Source organism: Manis javanica, chromosome 6 (genome assembly GCF_040802235.1).
Source record: "Manis javanica isolate MJ-LG chromosome 6, MJ_LKY, whole genome shotgun sequence".
Lineage (NCBI taxonomy): Eukaryota > Metazoa > Chordata > Mammalia > Pholidota > Manidae > Manis > Manis javanica.
Window position 1 is genome coordinate 101,085,607 of NC_133161.1, and position 26,455 is coordinate 101,112,061.

At 35.9% G+C, this 26,455-nt stretch overlaps 1 protein-coding gene across 2 annotated transcripts in view; it reads right to left on the minus strand.

Annotated features, from left to right (window-relative positions):
- The window catches only part of ZPBP (zona pellucida binding protein), a 142,394-nt gene that overhangs the window by 99,592 nt on the left and 16,347 nt on the right, over positions 1 to 26,455 (minus strand). For both annotated transcript variants that reach the window (XM_036992927.2, XM_073239123.1), the window contains exon 4: positions 21,930 to 22,079. In XM_036992927.2, coding sequence (XP_036848822.1) covers positions 21,930 to 22,079 — 150 coding nt within the window. The remainder of the gene's footprint in view (positions 1 to 21,929; positions 22,080 to 26,455) is intronic.

A 26,455-nucleotide genomic window follows, 5' to 3' on the forward strand; every position in this document is an offset into this window, starting at 1 on the left:
TAACGTAATTATGCAGAACTACCTGGAAGACTGATAAGAAGAAACTTAGTGTCTCATCAAAGATACTTGAGACCACTTAACAAGACCACAAAGACCACACCCCTAGCTCCTTTTCACATTCCTGAAAAAAAAAATCCTTAAAAGGGGGAATCCCCAACCTCTCAGTGCGTTCCTCACTCTGAGGTCTCCTGCACTTTCTAAGTGCATAACTTTTAACTTCTATAAAGTGAATAGACAAGCTAAATAGCAAATGTGACATACATGAGAAGAGATGTGGTAAATTGGACAATGGTTTCCGAAATCACAAGACAATTAAGTATTTAGATATATGACAGACAAGTTAAAAAACATGGATGATAAATTAAGCAGCCATAAAAAATGTTTAAATGGTGTCCAAGAAACAAAAATAAATAGAACAAAAAAGACAGCGGCGTGAGAGAAGGGACAAAGGCTTCCTCCTAAAACTGGATACAAGTAGAAAATTTAATTGGCGCAACTAATCCTGAGAGAGCAGCAGGAAAGAGGACCGCATCAGACTGCACACACTTGGAGAAAAAAGCAGACCTCAGCGAACTAACCGGGTAATGTACCAGAGCTGTGGCTTCGCAGGACGCAAGCCCCTCCCCCACCCAGGCTCACCAGTGGTAGGAAGACAAATGGAGCAGGGAGGGGGTGGAAGGCTTCGGACTGCTGAATACCCAGCTCCGAGGGTCTGCTCTGGGAGCACAAACCTACATTTCATGGTGCTTTCATGAGACTCGCATGACTACCAGGTTGGAAAGATAATACAGGCAGAGTTCCTGGGAAGACTGGGATTCCGGCTGCTTGTGGAAAGCAGGGATCCATATCTGGCTGCTCTGGGACAAAAACTTATACCTGTGTGACCAGCCCACTGGCTCAGGCAGTGGAGACAGGCACAGCAGCCAGGAGGCGGGGAACAGCTCTTTCCTACCCCCAGGTACCAGTACCGCACCCCTGCGACCCCCAACATTGCTTCAGGGGCTCAGCAGCTCCAGAACACAGCTTCTGGGCACTAGAGGGCGCCATATACAAACATGAAATGCCAAAGAAACCTTGTCCAGAGTAAAATTGTTAATACAACTCCTGAGAAAGATTTAAATGATACGGATCACATGACTCTTCCTGAAAGGGAGTTCAAAATAAAAATAATCAACATCCTAATGGAGGTACAGAAAGACATCCAAGAACTCAGGAATGAATTCAGGTCAGAGATCCAATCGTTAAAGAACACGATGGAGGATATTAAAAGCAGGTTGGATACGGTGCAGGAGACAATAAATGAAATAGAACCTAGAGAAGAGGAATACAAAGAAGCTGAGGCACAGAGAGAAAAAAGGATCTCTAAAAATGAAAGAATATTGAGAGAACTGTGTGACCAATCCAAGCAGAACAATATTCGCATTACAGGGATACCAGAAGAAGAAGAGAGAGAGAAAGGGATAGAAAGTGTCTTTGAGAAGGTAGTTGCTGAAAACTTCCCCAATATGGGGAAGGAGATAGTCTTTCAGGCCATGGAGATCCACAGATCCCCCAACACAAGGAACCCAAGGAAGACAACACTAAGACACATAGTAATTAAAATGGGGAAGATCAAGGATAAAGACAGACTGTTAAAAGCAGCCAGAGGCAGAAATAAGATAACATACAAAGGAAAACCCATCAGACTAACATCAGACTTCTCAACAGAAACCTTACAGGTCAGAAGGAAATGGCATGATGTATTTAATGCCATGAAGCAGAAGGGCCTGGAACCAAGATTATTTTATCTGTCAAGATTATCATTTAAATTTGAAGGAGGGATTAAACAATTTCCAGATAAGCAAAAGGTGAGAGAGTTTACCTCCCACAAACCATCTCTGCAGTTTATTTTGGAGAGACTGCTATAGATGGAAGTGTTCCTAGGGTTGGACAGCTGTCACCAGAGGTAGCAAAATCACAGTAGGGAGGGTGGAGCAGCTGATTGTGAGGCAAATGCAAAATAAAATTGACTATCCCCAAAGTCAATCACGGGATAAAGAAAAAGTACAGAATTTGATACCTAATATATAAAGAATGAAGGAGGAAGAAAAAGGAGGAGAAATAGAAAAGAACTTTTAGATTGTGTTTGTAACAGCATACTAAGTGAGTTAACTTAGACTCTTAGATAGTAAGGAAAGTAACCTGGAACCTTTCATAACCACAAATCTAAAGCCTGAAATGGCAATAAGTACATACCTGTCGATAATCACCCTAAATGTAAATGGACTGAATGCACCAATCAAAAGACATAGAGTCACTGAATGGATAAAAAAACAAGACCCATCTATATGCTGCTTACAAGAGACTCACCTCAAACCCAAAGACATGCACAGACTAAAAGTCAAGGGATGGAAAAAGATATTTCATGCAAACAACAAGGAGAAAAAAGCAGGTGTTGCAGTACTAGTATCAGACAAAACAGACTTCAAAACAAAGAAAGTAACAAGAGATAAAGAAGGACATTACATAATGATAAAGGGCTCAGTCCAACAAGAGGATATAACCATTATAAATATATATGCACCCAACACAGGAGCACCAGCATATGTGAAACAAACACTAACAGTACAAAAGGAGGAAAGAGACTGCAATGCATTCATTTTAGGAGACTACAACACACCATTCACTACAAAGGACAGATAAACTAGACAGAAAATAAGTAAGGACACACTAGAACAGATGGACCTCATAGACTCAAAAGCAACAGGATACACATTCTTCTCAAGTGCACATGGAACATTCTCCAGAATAGACCACATACTAGGCCACAAAAAGAGCATCACTAAATTAAAAAAGATTGAAATCCTACCAACCAACTTTTCAGACCGCAAAGGTATAAAACTACAAATAAATTGTACCAAGAAAGCAAAAAGGCTCACAAACACATGGAGGCTTAACAACACACCTCTAAATAGTCCATGGATCAACGACCAAATTAAAATGGAGATCCAGCAATATATGGAAATAAATGACAACAACAACACAAAGCCCCAACTTCGGTGGGACACAACGAAAGCAGTCTTAAGAGGAAAGTATATAGTGATCCAGGCACACTTGAAGAAGGAAGAACAATCCCAAATGAATAGTCTAACATCACAATTATCAAAATTGGAAAAAGAAGAACAAATGAGGCCTCAAGTCAGCAGAAAGAGGGACATAATAAAGATCAGAGAAGAAATAAACAAAATTGAGAAGAATAAAACAATACAAAAAATCAATGAAACCAAGAGCTGGATCTTTGAGAAAATAAACAAAATAGGTAAGCCCCTAGACAGACTTATGAAGAGAAAAAGAGAATCAACACATATCAACAGAATCAGAAACGAGAAAGGAAACATCACAACGGACTCAACAGAAATTCAAAGAATTATTAGAGAATACTATGAAAACCTATATGCTAAGAAGCTGGAAAACCTAGAAGAAATGGACAACTTCCTAGAAAAATACAACCTTCCAAGACTGACCAAGGAAGAAACACAAAATCTAAACAAACCAATTACCAGCAAAGAAATTGAAGTGGTAATCAAAAAACTACCCAAGAAAAAAACCCTGGGCCAGATGGATTTACCTTGGAATTTTATCAGACATACAGAGAAGATATAATACCCATTTTCCTTAAAGTTTTCCAAAAAATAGAAGAGGAGGGAATACTCCCAAACTCATTCTATGAAGCCAACATCACCCTAATACCAAAACCAGGCAAAGACCCCACCAAAAAAGAAAATTACAGACCAATATCCCTGATGAACGTAGATGCAAAAATACTCAATAAAATATTAGCAAACTGAATTCAAAAGTACATGAAGAGGATTATACACCACAACCAAGTGGGAATCATCTCAGGGATGCAAGGATGGTACAACATTCAAAAATCCATCAACATCATCCACCACATCAACAAAAAGAAGGACAAAAACCACATGATCCTCTCCACATAGATGCTGAAAAAGCATTTGACAAAATTCAACATTCATTCATGATAAAAACTCTCAGCAAAATGGGTATAGATGGCAAGTACCTCAACATAATAAAGGCCATATACAATAAACCCACAGCCATACTGAACAGAGAGAAGCTGAAGCTTTTCGTCTGAGATCAGGAACAAGACAGGGATGCCCACTCTCCCCACTGTTATTTAACATAGTACTGGAGGTCCTAGTCACGGCAATTAGACAAAACAAATAAATACAAGGAATCCAGATTGGTAAAGAAGAAGTTAAACTGTCACTATTTGCAGATGACATGATATTGTACATAAAAAACCCTAAAGACTTCACTCCAAAACTACTAGAACTGATATTGGAATACAGCAAAGTTGCAGGATACAAAATTAACACACAGAAATCTGTGGCTTTCCTATACACTAACAATGAGCCAATAGAAAGAGAAATCAGGAAAACAATTCCATTCACAATTGCATCAAAAAGAATAAAATACCTAGGAATATACCTAACCAAAGAAGTGAAAGACCTATATCCTGAAAACTATAAGACACTCTTAAGAGAAATTAAAGGGGATAATAACAAATGGAAACTCTTTCCATGCTCTTGGCTAGGAAGAATTAATATCGTCAAAATGGCCATCCTGCCCAAAGCAATATACAGATTTGATGAAATCCCTATCAAATTACCAACAACATTCTTCAATGAACTAACACAAATAGTTCAAAAATTCATATGGAAACACCAAAGACCCTGAATAGCCAAAGAAATCCTGAGAAAGAAGAATAAAGTGGCAGGGATCTCACTCCCCAACTTCAAGGTCTACTACAAAGCCATAGTAATCAAGACAATTTGGTACTGGCACAAGAACAGAGCCACAGATCAGTGGAACAGATTAGAAGACTCCAGACATTAACCCAAACATATATGGTCAATTAATATTCGATAAAGGAGCCATGGACATACAACGGGAAAATGACAATCTCTTCAACAGATGGTGCTGGCAAAACTGGACAGCTGCATGTAAGAGAATGAAACCGGTTCACTGTCTAACCCCATACATAAAAGTAAATTCAAAATGGATCAAAGAGCTGAATGTTAAGTCATGAAACTATAAAACTCTTAGAAAAAAACATAGGCAAAAATCTCTTGGACATAAAGATGAGAGACTCCTTCATGAATATATCTGCCCAGGCAAGGAAAACAACAGCAAAAATGAACAAGTGGGACTATATCAAGCTGAAAAGCTTCTGTACAGCAAAGGACACCATCAATAGAACAAAAAGGTACCCTACAGTATGGGAGAATATACTCGTAAATGACAGATATGATAAAGGGTTGGCATCCAAAATATATAAAGAGCTCATACACCTCAACAAACAAAAAACAAATAATCCAATTAAAAAATGGGCAGAGGAGCTGAAGAGACAGTTCTCCAAAGAAGAAATTCAGATGGCCAACAGACACACAAAAAAGATGCTCCACATCGCTAGTTATCAGAGAAATGCAAATTAAAACCACAATGAGATATCACCTCACACCAGTAAGGATGGCTGCCATCCAAAAGACAAACAACAAATGTTGGCAAGGTTGTGGAGAAAGGGGAACCCTCCTACACTGCTAGTGGGAATGTAAATTCATTCAACCATTGTGGAAAGCAATATGGAGGTTCCTCAAAATGCTCAAAATAGACATACCATTTGACCCAGGAATTCCACTTCTAGGAATTTACCCTAAGGATGCAGCACTCCAGTTTGAAAAAGACAAATGCACCCCTATGTTTATCGCAGCACTATTTACAATAGCCAAGAAATGGAAGCAACCTAAGTGTCCATCAGTAGATGAATGGATAAAGAAGATGTGGTACATATACACAATGGAATATTATTCAGCCAGAAGAAGAAAACAAATCCTACCATTTGCAACAACATGGATGGAGCTAGAGGGTATTATGCTCAGCGAAATAAGTCAAGCGGAGAAAGACAAATACCAAATGATTTCACTCATCTGTGGAGTATAAGAACAAAGGAAAAACTGAAGGAACAAAACAGCAGCAGAATCACAGAACCCAAGAATGGACTAACAGTTACCAAAGGGAAAGAGACTGGGTAGAATGGGAGGGTAGGGAGGGATAAGGGTGGGGAAGAAGAAAGGGGGTATTCTGATTAGCATATATTAGTATAATGTGGGGGGTGGGGGAAAGGGGAGGGCTGTGCAACACAAAGAAGACAAGTAGTGACTCTACAACATCTTACTGTGCTGATTGACAGTGACTGTAATGAGGTTTGTGGGGGGGGGACTTGGGGTAGGCGAGAGCCTAGTAAACATAATGTTCTTCATGTAATTGTAGATTAATGATAACAAAATAAAAATTAAAAAAATAAAAATAATAAATAAACAAATAAATAGAACAGTCAAAGGCAAAATTTTTAGAGATCATGAAAAAAGAGTCAACAAAATTCAAGAAATAAGTACTATGTAAACCACATTCTCTGACACAATGAAATCAATATTAAAAGCAACAGTTAAAATCCCTCAAATATTTGTAACAAAATACTACCAAATAACAAAGAATATATCCAATAAAGCAATGACTATTAGGAAAACTATATTTAAAGTTATTATAGGAGAGTGACCTCTGATATGACAGTTGGAGGAATGCCACAAACCTGGTCCCCAATGAAACTGATGTAAATTATTTTATAATTTATACCCTAAGAAAAGGATTCTAAGGATTTAGAAAAAATGGAAAAGAATTTATGGAAGAAAACCCACTTAAAGTTGGTAAGAACACTTCATCTGTGGTATGCTAACCCAGACCTTTTCACTCCCTCCCCCATCTCAGCTCAGCTAGATGGAAACTCCATTCCAGGCTGGTGTAACAAGAACCCGCCACCCTAGACAGCATCCTCTATGGAGGGACAGGATGTCAGCATTGACTGGTGTGTTCAGTCCATTTATGTTTGGGGTGATTATCATTAGATATGTACTTAGTGCTGTTGCCGGCTTTAAATTTGTGGTTACCAAAGATTCAAGAACAGCATCTTCACTACCTAACAGTCTAACTTAACTCGCTTATTTCTCTATTTCAAACACAATCTAAAGGGGTTTTTTTCTCCCTTCTTTTTCTTCTTCCTCCACTCTTTATATATTAGGTGTTATATTCTGTACTCTTTGTGTATCCCTTGACCGACTTTTGAGGTAGTTGATTTAATTGCATTTGCTTAGTAATTAAGTAAGTCTACTACCTTTACTGTTGCTTTATTTTATCTGGTGACAGCTATTTAGCCTTAGGAGCACTGCCATCTGTAGCAGTCCCTGTAAAATACAGTAGAGATGGATTGTGGAAAGTAAATTCCCGCAACTTTTGTATATATGGAAATTCTTAATCTGTGATTCAAATTTAAATAATTATCTTGCCATGTAGTGTATTCTTGGTTCGAGGCCCTTCTGTTTCATTGCATTAAATATATCATGCCACTCCCTTCTGGCCGGGAAGGTTTCTGTTGAGAAGTCTGATGATAGCCTGATGGGTTTTCCTTTGTATGTGATCTTTTTTTCTCTCTCTGACTCCTTTTAATACTCTGTCCTTATCCTCACACTTTGCCATTTTAATTATTATATGCCTTGGTGTTGTCTTCCTTGGGTCCCTTGTGTTGGGAGATCTGTGCACTTCCAAGGCCTGAGAGACCATTCCCTTCCTCAGATTGGGGAAGTTTTCAGCAATTATTTCTCAAAGAGACTTTCCCTTTTTCTCTCTCTTCTTCTTCTGGTACTCCTATAATGCGAACATTGTTCCGTTTGGATTGGTCACACAGTTCTCTTAACAATCTTTCATTCCTAGAGATCCTTTTTTCTCTCTGTTCCTCAGCTTCTTTGTATTCCTGTTCTCTTATTTCTATTTCATTTACCATCTCTTCTACCTCATCTAATCTGCTTTTAAATGCCTCCAATGTATGTTTCATTTCAGATACTGTAATCTTCGACATTTGTATGTCATTCCTGAATTCTCCTGTGAGTTCTTGAGTACTTTCCTGTATCTCCATGAGCATGTTTTTTATTTTTATTTTGAAATTTTTATCAAGAAAATTGGTGATTTTAGCTTCACTTGGTCTTCTTTCTGGTATTTGCTGTATTACGGTTTGTATAGGATCCTTTTGCCATTTCATATCTCCAGTGATCACAATGAAATAGTAACTCTGTGTGGGTGGCACCCTATAGTGCCCAGAAACTCTACTCTATGGTCCTGCCTTGCAACTGGAGTAATGGCAGGGGTCACAGGCCAGTGGCACCAGTGCCTGCTGGGAGGAAACTCTTTCCTGCTTCCCAGCTGCAGTGTGTGCCTCCATTGCCAGGGCTTGTGGACCTAGTGCACAGGGAGGAGCCTCTGTATTATGCCCTTGTAGCTGCCACAGTTGAAGCCACCCTCTGGCTAGCCTGGTGGGACAGCAGGGGCAGCCATTTTGTGAACCAGTGCCGGCCTGCAGGAAGGAGCTGCAGACTGAATATTACAGTGGGGGTCTTGGTGCTGCATTGCCAACCAGGGGAATGCAGTGCCTAAAGCTCCTGAAAGTTCCCAACCTGGTTGGCTAGGTGTGCCAGGATGATTTTGTCCACTGTCCTTTCTCCTGAGCGGCAAGCTCTGTATAATCCTTGCTCCTTAGCACCCCTCCTGCTGTTGGAATGTCTTTCAAAGTGCCTGCCTTTGTTTTGTCCCAGAGTGGCCTGTTGTAGTACCTGTTCTCCACAAGTGGCTGGAATCTCACTCTGAGTATTCTGTCTTTGCTTTCCAGCCTCACTAATCTCCAAAGCACTATGTAATGTGGGTTTATGTTCCCAGAGAAGATCTCCAGGGGTGGGTGTTTAGCAGTCCCAGACTTCTGCTCCCTCCCTGCTTTATTTCTCTTCCTCCTGCTGGTGAGCTGTGGAGGATGGAGGGCTTGGGTCCTGCCACATTGTGGCTTTGTTACTTTAGCTTTTTCCATGAGTTCTTCTCTTTCCCTATATGTAGACCAGCTATTTCAGTCTTCTTTCTGGTCACTCTTTCAGAATCAGCTGTATTTGCTGTATTTTTGTGTTATATGTGGTTTTTGGGAGGAGGTTTCTGCCTAACTTCTCACACTGCCATCTTTTTCCTCCCCATTTTTTTTGGTGTTTTTAATGTATACTTTGCCTAGTAATTGGATTACTACTCTACTTTCCTGTGATTTTTGTATGCATGGTATATTGTTTTCCTGCCTATTGCTTTAAACTATTTTCATCTTTATATACATAAAATATGTTTCATGTAGACAAAAAATACTTGGATATTGCTCTTTAAATCCATTCTCACAATCTTTTCCTTTGGTTTAAATAATTTAATCCATTCACATTTAATATTACTATTTATAAAACTGGATATACTTTACCATTTTGCTCTCTGTTTCCATGTTTCATGTGTGTTCCACTATTTCTCATTAATTCTTTTGAATGAAGTGAATATTTTCTAATGTAGCATTTTAATTTATTTAATGACTTTCCACTATATATTTTTTAGTTATTTCCTTATTGATTGTTATAGGGTTACCACATATATCTTAACCTGTCAGAGTCAACTTGACATTTATACTAGCTTAATTCCAGTGAGATATAGAAGTCTTACTCTTATGTAGATCTTTTCTATTTCCCTGCTTCTTATGGTATCAGTATTATTCATATTACATCTGTGAATGTACAAAGCTAAAAATACATTGTTATAAATATTATTTCATATATTTCAATGAAGCCAAAAACAGAAAGGCAAACAAGTGTTATATTTATAGGTTTTGTTATTTTAACCTTCTTGTTGATCACTTTTGATTCATTTGTTCCTCTGTATTCAAGTTGCCCTCTGGAATCACTCCTTAACCCAGTAGAGCTTTGTTGCCACCCAGCCTCCTCTGTGCTCCTGTTGGAAAGTGTATATTTATGATATGAACCCAATTGGTACATCATAGTCAATTTCTTTTATACAGTTGCTTTTTAAATAAGAAGGAAAAAAGAAGAAGAAATAAGTACTTACACTATCTTTATAATTACATAATTACCTTTACTGGAGCACTTTGGTTTTTTTTGTGTGGATTCAAATTGTTAAAAACCAAAATTAAAGCAAGTATACATTTGGAGGTCTAATTGACTTTATTAAATGATTCATGAGTTGGGCGCATCCTGCCTACCAAAGAGGAGCCATACAAATAGAAGCTTTTTATAGGTAGAAAAGTGGCAGGGATAAGAAATATAAGTAAATGAAACGATTATTTCAGGCAACATGTCACCTTCCTCTGTGCAGAGGTTGGGGGTCTCTCGTGCAGATGACCTCACTAGAGTTGATCAGGAAATTCCAGACTGATTGTTCTAAAATTCTATTCCTGGGAAAAACTGCAATTGCAATTAGGCTAGGTTTTAGATCTTCATTTGCTACTGTGTGGTTTAACATAAGTGATTCTATTTTCTACCTGTGGTTTCTTTCTTACCAACATTTATTGACCAAAGTCATGTTCTTTCAGTCTGAGGAACTTCTTTAAGGTGATTCTGTCTGATGCCAGATCTGATCTACTGTTGAGCATCTTTAGTGTGTTTTTACTTTCAGTGATTTTACAACTGCAGAATTTCCACTTGGTTCTTTTTTTATACTTTCAGTCTTTATAGATATTCTCTATTTAATGTGACATTGTTTTCATACCTTCCTTCTTTAATCATTTCCTTTAATTACTTTAATCTCATTATAATGAATACTTTGAATCTTAAAGTCCTACATCTGGTTACTCTCACAGGTAATTTCTGTTTCCTACTTTTTTCTACTGTATGGATCATACATTCCTGTTTCTTTTCTTGTCTCATACATATTTTCAGAAACTGTACTTTTAAGATAATTTATTGTATAACTCTGGGTACTGCTGCATCTCCCACCCTGCTTGTTAAAATTATTTCCTGTTTATTTGGTTACCAACTGGCTAAATTCTTTCAGTGATGTTCACTACTCTCCAACCATAGTGTAAAGCCTCCACAGTTTTCCTTGGAAGTTACAGCTTGAATGTACCTGCAGCAGTTTCGGAACTCTGTTGTTTCCCACAGTGCCCTAGGGCATACATGAAAAACTGTTATAATTAAAATTGGTTTCCCTGGAAAGGAGAGTTCCCCAAGTCAGTGTTTGGGAATTGTTCTGACCTCAGGATTGTTCCTCTCACTTGACTCTTCCTTTGTTGTTCTCTTGACAAACTAAAAGCCATCAGTTTTGCTGTACCTCCAATGAATCTATGAATCTCCCAATGCCTTTCACCAAACCTCCATTGATTTTGAGAACACTCTTTGGTTTGAGTTTCCCACTTTATCACAAGTGATGTCACTTCTGTTAAGAGGTTCTGAGCTCTCTGTTTCATAGCCTTCTTCTCTTCACCTGTCAAATTCTTACTCTCAGCTCTGGAACTAAGGTGTGCTTCTCTCTGAGTGACACCCTGCTTTAGCAACTGAGCACTTCATGGAGGGGAAAGTAGCAATAGCCCCAGTTATCCCTACTTTACACCATGAGCTGGGCAAGGGCAATGGAGGTCCCAGCAAACTCAGAATTGGTGCAGTCAGTTTAGAGCCTCGTTCTCAAACTGGGGATGGGTGGAAGAAGGGAGCCATCAGCTCTCAATCAAAAGGCATAGAGTTACAGAATGGAAAAAAAAAACATCTGTATGTTGCCTTGAAGAGATTCACTTCAAACCCAAAGATATTCACACACTAAAAGTGAAGGAATGTAAAACTATATTTCATGAAATGGGGAGAAAAAAGCAGGAGTAACTGTACTTGTGTTAGACAAAATAGTCTTAAAAACAAAGAAAGTAACAAGAGACAAAGACGGTCATTACATAATGATAAAGGGGTCAGTCCAACAAGAGGATATAACCATAAAAATATCTATGTACCCAACACAGGAGCACCTACATATGTGAAACAAATACTAACAGAATTAAAGGGGGAAATAGAATGCAATGCATTCATTTTAGGAGACTTCAACACACCACTCGCCCCAAAGGACAGATCAACCAGACAGAAAATAAGTAAGGAGGCACTGAATGACACATTGAAACAGATGGACCTAATAGACATGTACAGAAAACTCCACCCAAAAGCAGAGGATACACATTATACTCAAGTACACATGGGACATTTTCCAGAATAGATCACATAGTAGGCCACAAAAACAGCCTCAGTAAATTCAGAAGGACTGAAATTGTACCAAACAGCTTCTCAGACCACAAAGGTATGAAACTAGAAATAAATTATGCAAAGAAAACAAAAAAGCCCACAAGCACATGAAGGCTTACCAACATGCTCCTAAATAATCAGTGGATCAATGACCAAATAAAAATAGAGATCAAGCAATATATGGAGACAAATAAAAGCAAAAACACAATACACCAAAATCTGTGGGATGCAGTGAAATCTGTTTTAAGAGGGAAGTATACTGCAATACAGGCATACTTCAAGAAAGAACAACCCCAAATGAACAGTCTTAACTCACAATTAATTAAACTAGAAAATAAGAACAAGTGAGGCCCAAAGACAGCAGAAGGAGAGACATAACAAAGATCAGAGCAAAAATAAATAAAATTGAGAAGAATAAAACAATAGAAAGAATCAATGAAACCAGGGGCCAGTTCTTCAAAAAAAATAAACAAAATAGACAAACCCCTAGCCAGACTTATCAAGAAAAAAAGAAAGTCTTCGCATATAAACAGAATCAGAAAAGAGAAAGGAAAAATCACTAAGGACACCACAGAAATACAAAAGATTATTAGAGAATACTATGAAAATCTATATGCTAACAAGCTGGATAACCTAGAAGAAATGGACAACTTTCTAGAAAAAACAACCTTCCAAGACTGACCCAGGAAGAAACAGAAAATCTAAACAGACCAATTACCAGCAATGAAATTGAAGTGGTAATCAATATACTACCCAGGAACAAAAAAACACCCAGGCCAGATGGATTCCCTGCTGAATTTTATCAGACATATACAGAAGATATAATAACCATTCTCCTTCAAGTTTTCCAAAAAATAAAAGAGGAGGGAATACTTCCAAAATCATTCTATGAAGCCAGCATCACTCTAATACCAAAACCAGGCAAAGACACCACAGAAAAAGAAAATTAGAGACTAATACCCCTGATGAAAATAGATGAAAACATATTCAACAAAATATTAGTAAACTGAATTTAAAAAATACATCAAGAGGATCATATACCATGATCAAGTGGGATTCATCCCAGGATGCAAGGATGGTACAGCATTAAAAAATGCATCAACATCATCCACCATATAAACAAAAAGAAGGACAAAAACCACATGATCATTTCCATAGATGCTGAAAAAGCATTTGACAAAATTCAACATCCATTCATGGTAAAAACTCTCAAAAAAATGGGTATAGAGGGCAAGCACCTCAACATAATAAAGGCCATATATAGCAAACCCACAGCCAACATCATACTTAACAGCGAGAAGCTGAAAGCTTTTTCTCTAAGATCAGGAACAAGACAAGTTATGCCCACTCTCCCTGCTTTTATTTAACATAGTACTAGAGGTCCTAGCCATGGCAATCAGATAACACAAAGAAATAAAAGGCATCCATATTGGTAGGGAAGAAGTCAAACTGTCACTGTTTGCAGATGACATGATATTGTACATAAAAAACCCTAAATAATCCACCTCAAAACTATTAGAAATAATACCTGAATTCAGCAAAGTTGCAGGATACAAAATTAAAACACAGAAATCTGTTGCATTCCTATACACTAACAATGAACTAGCAGAAGGAGAAATTTGAAAAACAATTACATTCACAATTGCATCAAAGAGAATAAAATACCTAGGAATAAACATAACCAAGGAAGTGAAAGACCTATACTCTGAAAACTACAAGACACTCTTAAGAGAAATTAAACAGGACACTAATACATGGAAATTCATCCCATGCTCTTGGCTAGGAAGAATTCATATTGTCAAAATGGCCATACTGCCTAAAATAATCTACAGATACAATGCAATCACTATCAAAATACCAACAGCATTATTCAATGAACTGGAACAAATAGTTCTAAAATTCACATGGAACCACAAAAGACCCCAAATAGCCAAAGCAATCCTGAGAAGGAAGAATAAAGCACGGGGATCTTGCTTCTCAACTTCAAGCTCCACTACAAAGCCACAGTCATCAAGACAATATGGTACTGGCAAAAGAACAGACCAACAGACCAGTGGAACAGAATAAAGAGTCCAGATATTATCCAAAGCATGTATTGTCAATTAATATATGATAAAGGAGCCTTGGATATATAATGGGGAAATGACAGCCTCTTCGCCAACCAGTGTTGGCAAAACTGGACAGCTACATGTAAGAGAATGAAACTGGATTACTGTCTAACTCCATACACCAAAGAAAACTCAAAATAGATCAAAGGCCTGAATGTAAGTCATGAAACCATAAAACTCTTAGAAGAAAACATATGCAAAACTCTTTTGAATACAAAAATGAGCAACTTTTTCATGAACGTATCTCCCCGGTCAAGGGAAACAAAAGCAAAAATGTTCAAGTGCAACTGTATCAAACTAAAAAACTTCTGTACTACAAAGGACACCATCAGTAGGATAAAAAGGCATCAGTATGGGAGAATATATTCATAAATGACATATCTAATATCTAATAAGGGGTTGACATCTAAAATATAAGAAGAGCTCATGTACCTCATCAAAAAGCAAATAATCCAATTTAAAAAATGAGCAGAGGATCTGATCAGACACTTCTCCAAAGAAGAAATTCAGATGGCCAACAGGCACATGAAAAGATGCTCCACATCACTAATCATCAGAGAAATGCAAATTAAAACCACAATGAGATATCATCTCACACCAGTTACAATGACCACCATCCAAAAGACAAACAACAAGTGTTGGTGAGGATGTGGAGAAAGGGGAACCATCCTACACTGTTGGTGGGAATGTAAATTAGTTCAGCCATTGTGGAAAGCAGTATGAAGGTTCCTCAAAAAACTGAAAATAGAAATTCCATTTGACCCAGGAATTCCACTTCTAGGAATTTACCCTAAGAATGCAGGAACCCAGTTTCAAAAAGACATATGAACCCCTATGTTTATCACAGCACTATTTACAATAGCCAAGAAATGGAAGCAATCTAAGTGTCCATCAGTAGATGAATGGATAAAGAAGATGTGGTATATATATACAGTAGAATACTATCCAGCCATAAGAAGAAAACAAATCCTGTCATTTGCAACAACATGGATGGAGCTTGAGGGTATTATAGTCAATGAAATAAGCCAGGCAGAGAAAGACAAGTATCAAATGATTTCACTCTTCTGTGGAGTATAAGAACAAAGCAAAAACTGAAGGAACAAAACAGCAGCAGACTCACAAAAACCAAAAATGGACTAACAGTTACCAAAGGGAAAGGGACTGGGGAAGAAGGATGGGAGGGGAGGGATAAGGGAGAAAAAGGGGCATTATGATTAGCACACATAATGTGGGGTAGGGGGGCACAGGGAAGGCAGTATAACACAGAGAAGACAAGTAGTGATTCTATAGCATCTTACTACACTGATGAACAGTGACTGTAATGGGGTATGTTGTGGGGACTTGATGATGGGGGAGTCTAGTAACCATAATGTTGCTCATGTAATTGTAATTAATGATACCAAAATAAAAAAATAAGATAAAAAAAAGAGGAAAACAAATCCTACCATTTGTAACAACATGGATGGAGCTGGAGGGTATTATGCTCAGTGAAATAAGCCAGACAGAGAAAGACAAATACCAAATGATTTCACTCATTTGTAGAGTATAAGAACAAAGCAACATCTGAAGGTGCAAAAGAGCAGCAGACTCTCAGAACCCAAGAATGGACTAACAGTTACCAAAGAGAAAGGGACTGGAGAGGATGGGTGGGAAGGGAGGGATAAGGGGAATAAGGGGCATTACGATTAGCACACATAACTTGGGTGGGGGCACGGGGAAGGCCGTATAGCACAGAAAAGATAAGTAGCAACTCTATAGCATCTTACTATGCTGATGGACAGTGACTGTAATGGGGTATGTAGTGGGGACTTGATAATGGGGGGAAACTAGCAATCACAATGTTGCTCATGTGATTGTATATTAATGATACCAAAATAAAAAGATAAATAAAAAATAAAAAGAATAGAAAAAAGCATAGGCATATGTTTAAATGAATTAGTCTAAACATTTTTTGTGTACTTAAAAATAGCCAGATTGATAAAAGCAAAGATGAAACTAATAAGTCCAAGGTTGATGCCAAACAACCTCAAGTATAACCATTTTAAAAAATAAAATTGGCCATTAAAGAAAAAAAAAGAGTAGAGCTGAGATAAATGATAACAGAGAATAGAACAGAATCAAACCCACTAAATACAATAAAAAACAACAGAGTTAATGAAAGAAAATCTAGGTTTTTTTTAAAAGATCAGCAAAATTGATAAACATTTAGCTAGAGTCACTAAGAGAGAAGACTCAAATCACTGAAAATCAGAATTAAAAGAGGAGGCATTATTACTGATCTTACAAAAATAAAAAGAATTACAAAGGGATACTATGAACAATGGCATGCCAGTAAATTAGATAATTTAGATGAAACAGAAAAATTCCTAGAAGGACAAAAACTACTGTAAATGACTCAAGAAGAAATAGAACTGTAACACCAAAGAGAATTGGTATTCAAAAAAACTCCATGAAAACCCAAGCCCAGATGTATAAAACTGCATTAAACTATTAAAAACTAACAATTCTTAATGAACTCTTCCAAAATTAGCAGAGGAAGAAAAACTTCACAAGTCATACTATGAGGCCAGTATTACCCTGATAGCAAAATCAGACAGAAAAGATAATCACAAAACAGTAAAACTACAGACTAATACCTATTATGACTATAGATACAAAAATTATCACAAAATACTAGCAAATTGAATCTAGCAGCATAGTGAAAGATTTATTCATCAGGACCAAGTGTAATTTACATCTGGAATGCAACAAGGTAGTTTAACATTTGAAAATGAATTAATGTAATACACCATATCAGTAAAACACAATATAAAACCACATGAATTTTTCAATGCAAAAAAAAATATGACATCCAACATCCTTTCACACACATACAAAAATCAACAAACTTGGAATGCAAGGAAACTTCCTCAACCTAATAAAGGACATCTAAATAAAAACAACAGCTAAAATCACATTTGATGGTGAAAAAATAGATGATCCTTCCTACTATCATAAGCAAGACAAGGATGTTTTTCAACCATTCTATTCAACATAGTACTGGAAATCCTAGTCTCCACAGTAAGACAAGAAAAGTAAGAGACATACAGATTGACAGGAAAGAAAGAAAACTGTCTCTATATGCACGTGACATGACTGTCTCACAAAGAATCCACAAAAATAAAAATATTCCGGAACTGTTAAGTAATGTAAACAAGAAGGCAAATTATAAGATCAAGACACAAATAAGAAATCATTTTCTCTATGTTAGCTATAAACAAGTGGAATTCAAAATTTTAAATCTAGCACCACTTACAATTGCTCAAAAAAATCCAAAAAACATACTTAAGTATATATTTACCAAAAATATATATAAACAGATAAAAGAAATCAGGAAAGACCTAATTAAATGGAGACACATACCAACTGCATGGATCAGAAGAGTCAACAGAGAAGAGATGGCAATTCTCCCTATAGAAAATAGGGGAGAATAATCTAAGTTTTTCTATAGATTAAGTGCAATTCCCATTGAATTCCCAGCAGGATATTTTGTAGATATATACAAAATTATCCTAAAATGTATATGCAAAGGGGAAGGCCCTCCAAAAACAAAAACAACCTTGATAAAGAATACTGGAAGGAATCACTGTACCTGGCATTGAGGGTTTCTATACAGTTGTAGTAATCAACAGTGCAGGACTGATCAATGGAAAATATTAGAAAACCACTGATCAATGGAAACTATTAGAGAACCCAGAAATAAACCCACACAAATTTCTCAACAGATTTTTGACAATGTGCAAAAACAATTTATTGATGGAAGGATCACATTAAATGCATCACATTAAATGCATCACATTAAAACTATAAAACTTAAGTAAAAGAAATAGGAGAAAATCTTTTCCTACAACTAAGCAAAAAATTCTTAGACTTAATACCACCACAAGCATAGTTAATAAACACATTAGATAAATCAGACCTCATCAAATTGAAGAATTGTGGCTCTGTGAAAGCACTGAAAACTACAAGACATTAAGGAAAGAAACTGAAGAAGACACATGCTCATGATTTGAATAATATTGTTAAAATGTCCATACAACCCAAAACAATATACATATTTGATACAATCCTATAAAAATTCCAATGGCATTTTTCACAGAAATAGAGCAATCCTAAAATCTGCATGGAAGCACATATTACCCTGAGTAGCCAAAGCAATCTTGAGGAAGAAGAACAAAGCTGGAGGCATCTCTGATTTCAAACTCTCAGAAAGCTACAGTAATTAAAATAGTATGGTATTGGCATAAAAATAGACACATAAATTTATATATTAAATACAATAAATGGAACAACAGAGAGCCCATAAATAAACCCACGTATAAATGGTCAATTAATATATGCCAAAAGAGCCATGAATATATAAGGGGAAATGGACAGAATCTTCAATAAATGGTTTTGGGAAACTGGACAGCCGCATAAAAAAGAATGAAACCGGACCACTGTTTTACCCCATACACAAAATTTTACTCAAAATGTATTAAAATATAAGGCCTCAAAACATAGGTTGTAAGCTCCTACCAAAGATCTTAGCAATGTATTTCTCACACCAAAAGAAAAGCAACAAAAGCAAAAATAAAAGTCAGACTATATCAAACTACAAAGCTCCTGTATAGCAAAGGAAACCATCAAAAAAAAATACTGAATAGGAGAAAATATTTGCAAATCATATATCTGGTAAGAGATTACTAATACCCAAATATATAAAAGATCATACAACTAGGTAGACAAAAAAAAAATTAAAAATTTTCTGGGCAGAAGATCTGAATAGACATTTTTCCAAAGAAGACATACAGATGGCCAGCAGTTATATAAAAAGATGCTCCACATCACTAATCATCAGGGAAATGCAAATCAAAACCACAATGACGTACCACCCCATCTGTCAGAATTAAGTGCTAGTAAGGATTTGGAGGAAAGGGAACCCTTATGCACTACTGGCAGGAATGTAAAGTAGTATACTACTATGGAAATCAGTATGGAGGATCCTCTAAAAATTAAAAATACAACTACCATATGATCCAGCAATTCCAATTCAACACTCTTAAAACTATATGCACCCTCATATTCACTGCAGCACTATTTACCACAACCAAGATCTAAAAGCAAACTAAGTGTTCAGCAATGGATGAACAGATAAAAAACATATGCTATTTGTGACAAAATGGATGGACCTCTAGGACATTATGCTAAGTACCATATGATCTCTCTTAGATCTGGAATAAAAAACAAAAAAGCAAAAGAGCTCATAGATACACAGAACAGACTGGCGGTTGCCAGAGGTAGGGGGAAGGCAGGGTGAGAGAACTGGGTGAAGGGTGTCAAAAGGTGAAAAATAATTTTTAAAAAATATTCTGGATCTTCTCTCTTTGAAAAAAAAATAGATCTTATTAACATACTGAAAAGACAAGATATAGACTGGAAGAAAATAATCTGCAAATAATAGAAGCAACAAAATAATAATATCTAAAATTGATTTTTTAAGGAACTGCCAAAAAAATTCAACAGTAATATATCAAACATTAATACCTGTGGGAGATTTCACCTTATAGATTTCATCTTACAGAAAAACTAACAATTTAACTTCCATAATACAATATAGGAATACTAGTATGCATGTGTATGTATGTGTTTACACACAGATAAGAGACAGAGAATGATAGAGACACAAAGACACATACATACCTACACAGAGAGAGATTTATTTAAATGTGTCCATACTGTACTGCTTGAAATAGGGAACATTTTAAATGAACTACATGATCACCAACTGAGAAATGCTCAAATAAAATCTAAAGCACCATGTATCCATTAGAAAGATAAAGGGGGGGGGGTGTCTCTCTAATGAAATGGAATGCATTACATGATTTGTTTTAATCATAAAAATAGCAGATCTCCAAAATCAGAGCTTATTAAATGAGGTTTCATCCTGCTGGTATTGGTGTAACAGTGTCACAAACCAGAGTATCATAAAGGATAAGAATACTAACTCTAGGACCAGAGTTCAAATCTCAAGACTCCCCACATTCTAACTGCATGGCCTTGAGCAACTCACTTATCCACTCAGTGCCTAAGTTTCCTCATCAGAAAATAGCCAGTACCTACTGCACAGGTTTCTTATGAAGATTAAATAAGCTGAATATAAATAAATCACTTCAAATAATGCCTTGCATAAGAAAGCCTTATATGTGTTTTCTTGTTATTATTATAATTGCATGTAAATACACTGCACTGCCTGGCACATAATAAATGATCAGTAATATCAGTTATCTTCAGTATTATAAACCAGCATTCATTTTAGGCACTGTTTTATTTATCATCTTATGCATATGCATCCTTTTGAGAGACTTTAACATATATTTGTAATAAACCATATATATCAAAAGCAAGATGGAGAAAACTATGTAATAAATGCAGTGTGACTGATTAAAAAGTTTAAGAAATTATTTGTCTAACAAAGTTAAAATAATTGTTCTTTAAAAACTATGCCTTTCTTTGGATATATGGCATACTGTTTTTTGAGTGACCAAAAATTATCAGGAAATCATTAATAATTCTATCATTTGTTCTGCATCCCAGCTGTGAAAACAAAAGTATATTAGTTACCTACAGCTACTGTAACAAATTACTACAAACTTGGTGACTTAAAATAACACATATTTACTGACATACAACTTTAGAGATCAGAAGTCCAAAAAAGAGTCTTACAAGGCTAGAATCAAAGTTTATTCCTTCAGGAAGCTGCAGGGCAAGTCCACTTCTCTGCCATCCCTAGCTTCTAAAGGCCTCCTCATTCCTGGGCTTCCGGCCCTTTCTTCCAACTTCAAAGAAAATCTCTCCAACATCTCCTTCACCATCACATCTCTTTTTCCCACCTTTGACCCTCTTACCTCCCTCTTTTAAGGACCCCTGTAATTATACCAGGCCTGCCCAGATAATTCAGGATAATCTCCCCATCTCAAAATCCTTACCTTAATTATATCTGCAAAGTCCCTTTTGCTATTGTAGGGTAACATATTAACAGGTTCTGGTAATTAGATATGGAGGTCTTTGAAAACTATTATTCTGTTTAGCATACATGGGTTCCACCAGTGAGATGGAACTTATAAGCAACCTCTGTTCAGGCCATTCTGGCCACACCCTTACTAATATAACCAGCTTCCCCAATCTCAAACCTCAACAGATCAAATTGCTTTTAGAAAAGGATTTTCCAATGGCACTTCTTCTCCTTCCTGTTTTGGGGGATGGCAGGACGTCATCAAGCATAACACTTGAAATTTAAAAGCAATACAGACTATATCATCATCACAATAATCTGAAAAGATAATTTCCATGCCTTGTTTTCAGTCACTAACTTAAATTTATACTTATACATGTCAATACTCCCATGCAAACAAGACCTACCCTCACCACACTAACTCCTCACAAAGAACCTTGTAAAATATAGGTGGGCAGTAATGTTTCTTTAAACATTCTAAAAAATCTTCTTTAAACAAGACTAAAAATAACAAAGTCCCTTTAAAACTCTGTTAAAAATATTTAAATATTTGAAAACATTAAGAAATGTGAAAATAAAACCAAATGCACTTCTTACCATATATAACATATTTCAGTTGAAGATTTGTAATGATTTCTTCCACAGTAGGTTTATATGCAAGGAAGCATGTATAAACACCAGTCATACTCTCCTCAAAGTTCTGGAATACAAGGCTTCCTGTAGATGTTATTTGTGCAGTGCTGTTTTCTAATTAAGGAATATAATATACTCATTAGTTGCTTAAATTATATGAAATTGAGATAAAATATTTTTCTAAGGAGAGTAACACCATTAAAATTTACCTACAGAATCAATGAAAGGAGTTGGGGGCATAACTCATTGTGTCTGATATTTGTTGACAGCAGGTGCAGAATGACGTTCTTAGTGAGAGTTTCACTAACCAGAGTTCACTGGTTGTGTAACTGCCCAAGTGGTAAACTAACATTACACAAATATAATGTGCTCCTAATCTGCTCAAATTGAAATGGACACTATCAAAAACTCATATATAAAAATACAGTATATATTCATACATAGTGTGTGTGTATATCTATACATATATATAATTTCTTGATGACTTATACCCTCAGCTTAAGCTCACAAACTACAAATAAAAGAGATGAAATTGTACCCAGAACAAAAGCTAACCCAATATAATCACTGACAACTAGGGACTTCTTGTCTACACATGATACTAGGCAAAAGTTAGGTTACAACCTTAAAGGTTGAAGAAGAAAGAGAATAGGAAATTACATCACCTTACTTGCCCAAGTCACATAATCACAGAGTTGCAGTATTTAGCATTAGAATCCAATATAAGATTCCTTGTTACTTCAACATGCTGCATTATTTAACGTATCACACTAGGAGAACGCTATGTGGTGCAATGGAAAAGAAATCTGATTTAGAGGCATGAAGACCTGGGTTTGTGTTCTACCTTTCTCTCTCACAGACTATGTAAACCCTGGGGTAATCACTTAATCTTTGGAACTCCTGATCCTTCACATGTAAAACAAAGAACAATATATAATAGCATATCTAACAAGATCGTTTTTGTTTAACAAATCAAAGAAAGTTAAAGTACTTTAAAAAGCTATAAATCATGAAGTAATTCAAGTTGTTATTCTCAAAGTTCATAACCATAGTTTTTCATTAGAAAACTTATTAGATAGTAAAACTCACTTAATATGCCATTCATTAGAATTGAAATTATTTTAGCAAATAATTGTTTACCTTTTTTCCATTTTTAGTAATTTATTACGTATAAACTTCAAGTTTATTATTAATATGCTCAATAAAAGCATGTTGGGTTTCTAGTACATGCAGAGATTGTATCTATTTCAAATATTGAAGGAAGAAGAAATAGATGGATATACCCACCCTCAAAGAATTTACCCAGGGAATTGTATCTTGAGAAGTTCCATTTCTATACCATGGATAAAGCTGAAAAATATGATATTAAGTTTGGGATATTTTTCTATCATAATGCCTATCTCTTCAAGGATATATTCTGATGGAAGATTATGTATTTATCATAGCATGTCTTCTTTCTAAAACAGATTAACAGGTTTTCGAGTGTTTGCTACTTATTTCAACAGCAACAGAGAAATACTTCATAGTAATAAGATAAAAGGTGTCACTAATTTCAAAGAAATTTTAGACTATCATGTCATCAATGAGGTTATGCATTGCTTGGCAACAATTTGAAATGAAATTTTCCCAAACTAGAGGTATCAATCAGTAAGTGTATTGACATACATTTGAACATCTACTTCAATGTTAAATATTACAAGAGCCAGAAAATCGAGTAAAATATAACCTATAATAAAACACCATCTGAATACCTTCTTATTTTTGAAAAACTAGAAGTGGTGGATTTTGAAAAAATGTCCAAAGGATTTCAAGGATATCACAGCCAACAGAAGAACCCATTCTATAATACCACCTAATAACCTTTAACTAAATGTAAACGGGAATTTCATGATGCCAAGGGATGTTACTATAAAAACACATACAAAAGCAGATTAAATCAATAAATAATTGAATTAAAGTCAGTACTTCTCTAGAAATTAGGTTAATCATTTAAAAATTCAGAGTTGGGCTAGATTTCTAAAAGCCCATGTCTTGGAGTTCTAAAATTATATGGCAAAATTTAAACAAAATTTCATTACAACTTACTATTTCAAAAATAGGTTTATACTGTTAGTTTCTGCTCAGATAAAGAAAGTGAATATAATAGCATTGATCCTACCATTACAATCAGGAAAAGGCAGGCAAACTGTCAATTATCAACTTTTCTTGAACCTATCAAAGTACTGAAGTGTCAGGACAACCAATAAACCTGCAATCTGGGGATAGACAGGCGCTTGCCGGTGGAATGACAACTCAAGCATTTGCTTCACCTTCCATATAAGTCAGAAAGAAGGTTCAGCAAAAAGTTGTAAATGAATTGCTAAGACAAGTATTGACCAGTGTGAGCATGTGAAGCCTCTGAGGATCACATATTTTTCTTTTTGAGGGGAGGGGTTGTACCCTTTTACAGGCTTTACCTTCATGAACACCTCTGGACATTCAAAAGGAAGATTAAGAGAACCCTGAGCAAGATTTCCACCGGGTGCTAGCTAGAGTTCCAGCAGCCCTGCCAAAACCCCACCCACACTCATTTCCCATACCCACTGGCAAGAAATAATGTTTTAATCGACAGGGAGTGAGGAAACAAAAATGACTGCCAAGGGCACTGGGGAAATTTGTTACTGCCCAGGAAGAAACAGGTAATAGAAAACAATGCCTCATCCTTGAGGAAGAGTCAGCAAGAAGGGACAGCACAAAAGCTGGAAGAGGGATTGGAGCACTTACGAAGGCCACATCCCCAAGATCTAGAGACACGGTATCTGCCAAAGACTAAAAATCAGAACATTGAAGACTGTTGATTTCTCCTGACCAACCATCACTAGTGAAAAATCAGTGGAATCAATCTCAGAGAGCTACAAGAGATTCTCTCTGGAGAAATCAATAAAGGAAAAACAAAGCCAAGGAAAGATTAGACACTGGAGAAAAATAACTTCTCATGAACCAGTCTACACCTTAAACATTTTTAAGGGTATCTTAACCTTTCAGTAACGATAGCAACAAGCAGTATCAAACCCAGACAATGACTAGATTAACAGATTCCTAATATTAAAGTTTTAACATAATTTTAAAAAGGTGTTCATCTCAAAGAATAAAAACATTTATCTCAAAATCTACTCTTACTTAGATGTGCAACTTTAACAAAAAATTAGGAGGTTTATAGAAAAGCAAGAAAGTCACATTTCCAAAATAGAAAGAAATATTCAGGGTAAATGACACAACAGACACAGCAGACAGTTAATTTAAAATAACTATGATTAATGTATTGAATGAATTATTGGAAAATGTAGACAACATGCAAAATCAGACAGGTGATTTCAGACAAAGACTGAAACTATAAGAAATAATTAAATGAAAATGCTAGAACTAAAAGCAAAATGAACAAAAAAAGAGAAAAAACCACAGTAACACCATGAAGTATTCCTTCAATGGGCTCATAAAGAGGCTTGACACACAGCTAAGGAAAGAATCAGTAAACCTGAAGATAGGTCCAAAGAAATGACCCACACTGAATCAAAAAGAGAAAATCAAAACAAAACACCACCACCAAGAATTAAGTATCCAAGAGCTGTGGAACAATATCAAAGAGCATTACATGTGTGTCACAGAAATCTCAGGAGAGGAAGGACTGGATGGGGCAGAAGAAATATTTGAAGACATAAAGGCTGAGAATTTTGAAAAATTAATAACAAACACCAAATTACAGATTCAAGAATTTTATAGAACACTACACAGAATTAATTCATAGAACAGAAAGACATGTAATATTTAAATAACTGAAAATGAAAGTCAATGATAAAATCTTGAAGTAGGTCAGAAAAAAGCATGTCTTCAAAGGGACAGGGTTAAGATTATAACAGACTTCTCATTAGAAAGAACATAAGCAAAAATAATACAGAGTATCATCTTTAGAATGTTGAAAGAAAAAAAACTGCCAATCCAGAATTGTACAACCAGCAAGAGAAAGATAAGCAAATTTAACCCAAAGCAAACAGAAGAAAGAATAATGAAAATAAAAGCAGAAATCAATGAAATTGAAAACAGTAAAATACTAGACAAAAATAAATCAAACCAGAAGTCCCTTGAAGACTGATAAAATTGTTAAACCTGTAGCCAAAGAAACCAAAAACGAAAGAGAAAAGCCAATCAATATCAGGAGTGAATTAGGGCACATAATAAAAATCCTGAATATATTAAAAAGATAATAAGAAAATATCACAAACTACTTGATGCACATAAATTTACCAAGTTGAAAATAAAGCTCTAAGTGGAGCAAATTTATTGAAAGACACAAACTACAAAAACTCACAAAAAGATGAGAGGGAAAAATCCTACTCCTAACTCTGTGCTAGATTGTATCTGTGATCCCTAAAGTCAGACTTTCAAAGGCACATACTTCAGGAAAGTATCTCATTCTCTCAATGCCTCTATCTTCCCATATATAAATGGCTTAC